The following is a 7,743-nucleotide window of genomic DNA, read 5'->3' as shown; positions in this document are numbered from 1 at the left end:
CCATGACTTATTCATATGGTTTAGTGAGATAAAATTGATTCTAATGCAGCTTTCTGATCAGTATTTTTTAAAGGCTTCTTATGGAAAACCAGCCCAAAAAAGCTGTGAAGGACTTCTATAATGTTACTCCCCTCCCACCTCCCTGCTATTTGTTGCTAATCAGCAGATAAATGGCAACAGAAATTGTGTTTACATAATTCTCCCCTAATGAAGTCAAAGAAAATGTGAATAGCGCAAAAACAAATCAACACTGTAATCAGTTATAAACTTATTATTCAGTAGAAATCTTTCTCTACACACTTCCTCTGCATATTGAATGTTGCACCTAAGGGCTTTCTGATTCTTTGTCTTTTTTGGGGGGGGGAATGTTTCTTTTCTTTTTGAGACTTGCTTTAAGACACCCTCGGGTTGAATTACCTCGCTGAAATCACTGCGCATGTAAAAGAAGGTGAAAAGCAACTGTGGTCCTGGAGGACCGGCGTTTCAGATACTTTAGAAGTTTCTCTCCAAATTGAAATGAATGGGCCATTATCAGGCTCCTGCAGAAGTTTGTGACAAAAACGAGAAGATAATTCAGCCAATTCAATTAGCTGTGCCGCAGAAGGGACACCTACCCAGCCCAGAGCTTTGGAACTGTCCACCTCCAGTCGTCTAATGCTCAGATACTAAAGACATGTTGGGATGAGAAAACCGTTCTAAGACTTAATGAGTTAGGGCTGTACTCAGAAGATATCAGTCGTTTTTTGTTTTCATTTACTGGCTTTACTGAATCGAAAAGGTCCAGATGAGACATATTGAGTTTTGGACAATAAAATAAATGACCTGAGCAAAGAATGTTTTCGATCTGAAGCAATGTAAGCTATATGTTTAGATATGAGGGAAGTTTGGATGGTACTTGTGCAACTTAATGGCATAATCTATAGTTTTCCAGATAATCAATTGATCTGGGATATTAGGTCATCCTCACAAGGTTTTAATAGATATTTTAACTGGTCTCTCTACCAGTTAAATCACAATGACAGCTGGAAATTAGTTGCTAGAAGTTAGTCTCCCTGTGGTGGTTATCTTCTATAATGTGTTCCTGTTTCTATGGCAGCAAAATTCCAGGAATCTTCTAAATTAGAAAATGAACAGGCATTTAAAGGAATAAACCTGTAGTTTGAAATGTTGAACATTGGCTCAACTTTAGATTGGTTACAAATAGCACAGCGTTTTTTGGCAGAACTACCAGATTTCATGGAAGTATGCGCATAGCACACCGCTTCCCACAGGGGTACTGAGGCCACGCCCTCTAGATGCACTGTGTATCCTTCCATTACATGCACAGATGATTTCTAGTACCTTGGGGTATTGAGGCCGCTTTTCTTACAGAGGATGTTGATGAGGCCCAGGAAGAGGTTGGTGTCTGAAAGGGTCTGGCAAAAATGTAGAAAGCAATCTTGAGAGGTTTGAAGAATGATTGTTGTTTGGTTTGTGTGTCAAATTGGACTTTTTTTTCTTTTCTTTTTTTAAAGGGAGCAGCAAGATTTATTTTTTTTTTTTTTCATTTCAAACCCTGATTTAAATGTATGAGTCTGAAGGTTTGGAATATTTTACTCAATACATATATACTTATGTTGTTCTTGGGGGAGAAAAGTTTAATATTCAGTTACATTTTTAAAGTTCTGTCATTTCAACTCTGTTTTTTTAATCGCATTAATTTTGCTTGGATGTCTACCAGTGATCAGTTTGAATTTGAAAAATAAAATGGTATAATCTTCATTAGGGATGCTTTAGGACAGTGTTTCCCTATGGCACACTGCCCTGTATGTTTTATATTCGCCCATGCTTCAGCGCGCCTGATTTTAGTCAATGGCTGATTTGTTGAGCTGCAATAATCTGAAATGCAAGCAGTGATTTATCATTATTTCTTTATTCCAAAGTGTCAATATATTGCAACTTGCCTCTAGTTAGGGGCAGCTACAATCCCTGCAGACCCCACACATCCTGGACACTAACTGTTTAGACTACTTCTTCCCACAGTCTCTCTCTGATGGACACAACAAACACCATAAAGCCACTTTAATCATCTACTCAGCTCTAAAATAAGAAAAGTGTATTTGCACTGTTTTTCAAGATATTCGGTGTGCATATATTCGTTTTTATCTTCCAACTCCTCGAAAGTTCATATATTTATGTTTATTGTCAGGTATCATGTGAAATTCCTTGTTTATGCACAAAATCTTGTGAATTAAAGCCGATTCAGAATCTTTCTTGCCTTCTCTCCTTCAGCCCCGTCCAGCTGTTGGGTTGCGTCAGGACTTTAAAGAAAACGACGTGGTTCGAAGAGCACCTCACAGAGGACAACCAGACGTACTTGAGAAACCTCATGGCAGAGGAATACAGAAAACAGACAGCCTCGAAGCTCAACCCTCTCAGAGACGAGCCCTGGCCGCGACAGGACTGGACAGAAGGTAGGAGCCGTGATCGGTTAGCGCTCCGTTCATCAGTACCGCCGTTCCCATCAGCTGTCCTCACCAGCTTTTCATCTGTCCTCTCCGCAGGAAGTCGCCGAGTTGGGTTAGTCGCTGTCAAGCTGGGGATGGCTCCTATCTGGACTAAAACAGGAGAAAGACACGTAGTCACGCTGTTGCAGGTAGTACAAAAAAAAACAACACTTTTTATGTCTGCTTTGCATCAAAATAAGCATGAATTCTTGTTATCTGAAGGGAAATGAGCAACGGTGGAAAAAAAAAGAAACCAAACCAATTTTCTTTGAAAGAATGACTGGCTTTACTGACACTAAAGGTGGAAAATATAACAATGAAAGCATCTCTTCATGCTCCGTTTGATTGTTCCACAGTCTGCCTTTGTGAAAGGTGTTTCTGATCATGTTTAAACGGCAACGCAGACAGCCTGCTCATTGGGCACACCATGTTTTCCAACCAGCACTTATTAAAGTAGATTGGAAAGATCGTATCAGGATTGTCCTGCTCAACTTTAAAAGCATTGAAAAGTTAGAGTTTACAAAGTGGCTTAAACACGTGGAGCGTTTTAGATTGCAGTGGGTAGTAACATATAGAATGTGTGCATATAGAGGCCTACAGTACAGTAAGTACATATGTATTTTAAATAAGGCGTACGTACAGTACACTTCAAGTATAATCCTGAGAAAATACATTAAAATATGATTGCAAAGTGGAAAAATTAACTAAGCAAGATATGAATATTTTCTCTTGGCGAATTCAAAATCTTCCTATTTTGTCGTCTTTTGTTCCAGTTGAAAGAAAATGCCCATTCAGTTTGTGCAAGTAATTCACTTTCCCGCTGTAACATTTGGGGTTTATGTAAAATACGTTAAAATTTTCAGTTTGTGTTCGTGGTTTGAAAGTATCGCCACGTGTTTTTTTTTTTATCAGGGCGTTAAAAAAATGCACCTCTTTAAATCTGTTTATTGAAGCGCTTCAAGATTTTTCTTGAAAGGTGCTCTATAATTAGTTGTACCTACATACTCGCTTCGCTTACTTAATTAAATATTTTGGATTAGAGGCTCATTTTAACTTGTAAAAAAAAAACCCATCTGTTTTTATTGCATCCTTATGTAACGCACTGCATACGGAGGCGCATGTGTGTCGTGATTTGATGCCGTCCATTTAGATTAGACCAAATGCTGGGAGAGCAAATTAACCCTGTGGATGAATATTAACGCTTTACAACAGGGACTTCCGTCTAATTGCTCAGCTATTTATGTCCACTGCTCACAAGGACCAGGCTGAGCAGCAGTGCAAACTGCAGTCAGGCAGGTGTTTAATCAGACGCTTTGCTGACATTGTCTTCCTGAGTTTCCTTGCAATATTGTCTCCCAGGTGCAAGATTGCCACGTAATAAAGTGTCTCCCCAAAGAAGAGTTTGATGGACACACTGCTGCTCTTGTAGTAGGAGGGAAGAACGTGTCACCGTTCCATGTAAGTGTTGAAATTGTCAGAATCGCAGCGTTTTATGTGCTGCTTTGAGAATTGTGTGCAAAATGGAATGGAGTATTTTTATTGCCTTCTTTTGGTTCTGTTCATAAGGCATTTGTTGTTGCTCTTGTTCTTGGAAACACACTGATATATTTGTTTATTTTTTTCTCTTCAAAAAAAAACAACAGCACGTTTTTGAAATCCAGCAGCTTATTCATCTGTCTCCTGAAATTCTCCAAAGGACTCGGTTTGCAACGCGATAACGAATGCGACTCCTGGAATTCCTGAATTACCATACTTTTGTTTAAGGCTTCTTCTCGCCGCTTCTGTTTAATCCCCGTTTTACGCATCTTTATTAGTCCTTCCCCACAGAGCTGATTTGGCGCCATCCCAAAATAAAAGACGAGCTTCTGCTTCGCAATCTGCCCGTTTTAGTTTCCCTCCGGAGCCGCGGCGCCTTCGTGAAGGCATCTCAGCAACACCGGATATTCTGCTGGTGACTGCAAAACCACAGAAGTCCTGAGGCCTCCGAGCAAACGAAGACGCAGAAAATTATTGTTGCCTTCGACATTAGCGTAGTGTATTATCGACCGTTTTATGAGGTATTTCAGTGTAACTGCTTGTTAACACAAAGTTAATCTGTCAGTCACATGGACGGAGAGCAATAGCTTTAGGCATCTGGACCCGATGAAGATGACAAGCCTACAAGCCAAGTAGTGTTGGTAAAGTGTACCTAATAAAGTGGCCAGTGAGTGGATCTTAACTTTCATTCTCTTATCTATGCCAAGCTTCAATTTTCATTTTAAAGCCTGTTTAAAGTCAATCTAGTTGCTGATTATTACTAACTTCATGTTAAACTTGTTGGAGTACAATTGCTTCTGTCCCAGTTAAAATGAAAAAGTTGTTTTAGTACTGAAATATTTTTAATTTCAATTCCAAAAATTCCTAAAAAAAAAAAAAAATGCATTTCAAAACCAGATAACCTGAATGACTGCATACTTTTTTTTTTGGTACCATTTTTCTCACATTGTGAACATATGCAGTGTATCCATCCTCTGTCCCATGCAGGAATGGAGGACGTGTTAAAAAAAAAATTTGTTTTTCAAAGCCAATCCACTCGTGTTGTGTGCACGGTAAGAAATTAATTGTCGTGAGATGGAAAAACAGCGGCGCAAGACTGAATAAACGAAGGTGCAGTTCATTCATTGCGGCTCGACGGATGCCTGATGGATCGGTGTCGGGGCTTCAGTGGCGGAGATGCTTTAAAACCCTCCTCACAGCCGAAATCACTCCTCCGTCAGCGTCGGCTGGAGGGAGCAGCTTTGGCAGACTGATTTCCAGTTAACAGAAGGGAAGAGGGAGAGTTCTGGAGTGATTGGAGGCGCCGAGTTTGAGAGCGAGGGGAGCGAAAGCAAATGTCAGAGAGACTCTCGCTGCCAAGACTGCTTGCGTCTGCATGCGAGCGTGTCTCTTTGGCTCCCGTACAGACGTAACAGGATGATGGTATATTTTAAAAGTCCAACTGTTGCTGCTCACTCCTTCCTACTTCTCCTGCCTCTTTCCATCTTTCTCGATTTTTTTTCTTTTCTTCTTTCCTCCTTCCCGTCACAATGATCGGCAGAGGTCAGAGGAACAAATGGAGGTGTTCAGGAATGCAGGAGTTCCCCCTAAACAGAAACTCACCATCTTTAAAGTGTCTGACAATGCGATCATTAAACCAGGTATGGGTAGGAATTTGCTCCTGCTTTTTATACACTCAGCTGGAATTCTGGATATTAACTCCTTCATTTTGTGTCGTTCGTGTAAAGGCACGCCTCTGTATGCAGCACATTTCCGTCCGGGCCAATATGTAGACGTCACAGCTAAATCGTGAGTTTGGTTTTTGTTTTTTGTTGGGGATTTTTTTGCACGTCTTCCCGTTTTGTTGCTCTCTTTTCCAGTTCTTGCCAATTAATTTGTTTCGGCAAATTTCACTTTACATACAAATTTAAATCTGTTGTCTAATTAGTTTTCTCCACTGAACCAACTAATCTACTCAAATCCATTGAAATGCCTTGAAAGAGTATGTATACCTAACAAGATGGTGTGTAATTTGGAAAGAAAAGAGAATAATGACAATCTGAACAGTGCGGTGTGCATTTATATCCAATCCCTGTGATTTAGTTGTTTTTAGAAAACCTCTCTGTTGCAATTACAGCTACCAGTTTTTTGTCTATTCTTTGAGGAGCTCAAGCTCAGTCAGACTGGATGGAGAGTTTTAATTTTCTATTTGGATTTAGGTCTGGACTTTGATTAGGCCATTCTAACATATGGATAGGCTTTCCTAAAGCACTGTAACTGCGGTTCCATATTGCGTGTGTGTGTATTGGTGAATTTCTTGTGTATTTTGGTAGCATTGGTAAAGGTTTCCAAGGTGTGATGAAGCGATGGGGATTCAAAGGTCAGCCAGCGAGCCACGGTCAAACCAAAACTCACCGCAGACCAGGAGCTTCCGGACCAGGAGGGGTAAGATATGAACTCATATACACACACACACACACACACACACACACACACACACACAAGCGGTTTGCTTCTCTTTATCCATTACTTTAAGCATTTGTGTTATTCATCTGCGTCTAGGATCCAGCCAAAGTTTTCAAAGGGAAGAAGATGCCTGGCAGGATGGGCAACACGTACATCACGGCTCACGGACTGAAGGTGAGCGCCGATCCAAGCGCGGGCGATTTCTGCCTTCAGCCTGTTTGTTCTTCGCTCCTTTATTAATCCAATCTTGTCCAATCTGCTTTGTTTTCACATTCCCACCTTCCAGGTATGGAGGGTGAATACCAAGTATAACGTGCTGTACGTTCACGGCACCGTCCCTGGTCACCGGAACTGCGTCCTGAAGGTAAAGCAAAACAGAATCTCACACACACACACACATGCACACAAAGTGGAGTGTGAAGTCAGCGGTCAGCTCCAGCATGTTTAGAAATCTGACTGCGACGGGTGACCTTGCACCTGTGAAACACCGTCACATCTGCAAGATGGTGCGATTTATCTTCATTGACAGTGTGCTGGATCAGCAGCATGCATGGGTGTGTGTGCATGTGTGTGTGTTGGTGCACGCGTATTTATTTCTCATGGGACGGGAAATGGAACCGTGTAGCCTAACGATGTTAGTAATACCCTCAGCATCCATCTCCCTACCCTGCGTGTTGTGCTCGCCTCATCAGCGTGGGAGTGTTGCATTTACCTGGACTCTTATTTGATCTGGAGACAAGTAATAATGAATACAAATGCTCTTTGAATTTTACACACACACACACACACGCACGTGCACACGCACGCACGCACAAGCATGCACACACACACACACACCCTTTAGATTGCAACACCCCAAAGGCTACAGGTTAATAATAAATACGCGTTGGTTGTTTTTGTTGTTCTGATGAACCTTAATGCTCAAATGCAAATGAGGATTATGTCTGAGTTTAGCACTATAGCTAACTGCTAAGCATTTTTTTTTCTGGATCCTTATTATTTGAACATCTAATTAGCAACTCATTTGAGCCGGTAGTTTGTACACTTTGTCAGGGTCTCTTTGATGTGTAGCCAAGGGAAAATTAAAGTGATTCATGTGGGAAAACTAAAGGTTTTATCCATCATATCTTCTGGATATGATGGATGAGCATTTAGGCACTTTAAAGGAAGGTTTTCCTTTCCTCCCACACACACACACACACACACACACACACACACACACACACACACACACACACTTGTTTCCTAGTTTATCATGCAGATCACCATCTAATGG

The 7,743-nt window shown here is 41.0% G+C and overlaps 1 protein-coding gene across 2 annotated transcripts in view; it reads left to right on the top strand.

Annotated features, from left to right (window-relative positions):
- The window catches only part of mrpl3 (mitochondrial ribosomal protein L3), a 12,222-nt gene that overhangs the window by 2,199 nt on the left and 2,280 nt on the right, over positions 1-7,743 (top strand). For both annotated transcript variants that reach the window (XM_007547567.2, XM_016669322.1), the window contains 8 exons: positions 2,272-2,453; positions 2,544-2,635; positions 3,846-3,944; positions 5,563-5,662; positions 5,750-5,810; positions 6,335-6,446; positions 6,564-6,641; positions 6,754-6,831. In XM_007547567.2, the coding sequence (XP_007547629.1) occupies positions 2,272-2,453; positions 2,544-2,635; positions 3,846-3,944; positions 5,563-5,662; positions 5,750-5,810; positions 6,335-6,446; positions 6,564-6,641; positions 6,754-6,831 (802 nt within the window). The remainder of the gene's footprint in view (positions 1-2,271; positions 2,454-2,543; positions 2,636-3,845; positions 3,945-5,562; positions 5,663-5,749; positions 5,811-6,334; positions 6,447-6,563; positions 6,642-6,753; positions 6,832-7,743) is intronic.

The sequence above is a fragment of the Poecilia formosa genome, unplaced genomic scaffold (genome assembly GCF_000485575.1).
Source record: "Poecilia formosa unplaced genomic scaffold, Poecilia_formosa-5.1.2 Scaffold21, whole genome shotgun sequence".
NCBI lineage: Eukaryota > Metazoa > Chordata > Actinopteri > Cyprinodontiformes > Poeciliidae > Poecilia > Poecilia formosa.
Note: the sequence above shows the minus strand (reverse complement) of the source record. Positions and strands in the feature narration are given on the sequence as shown.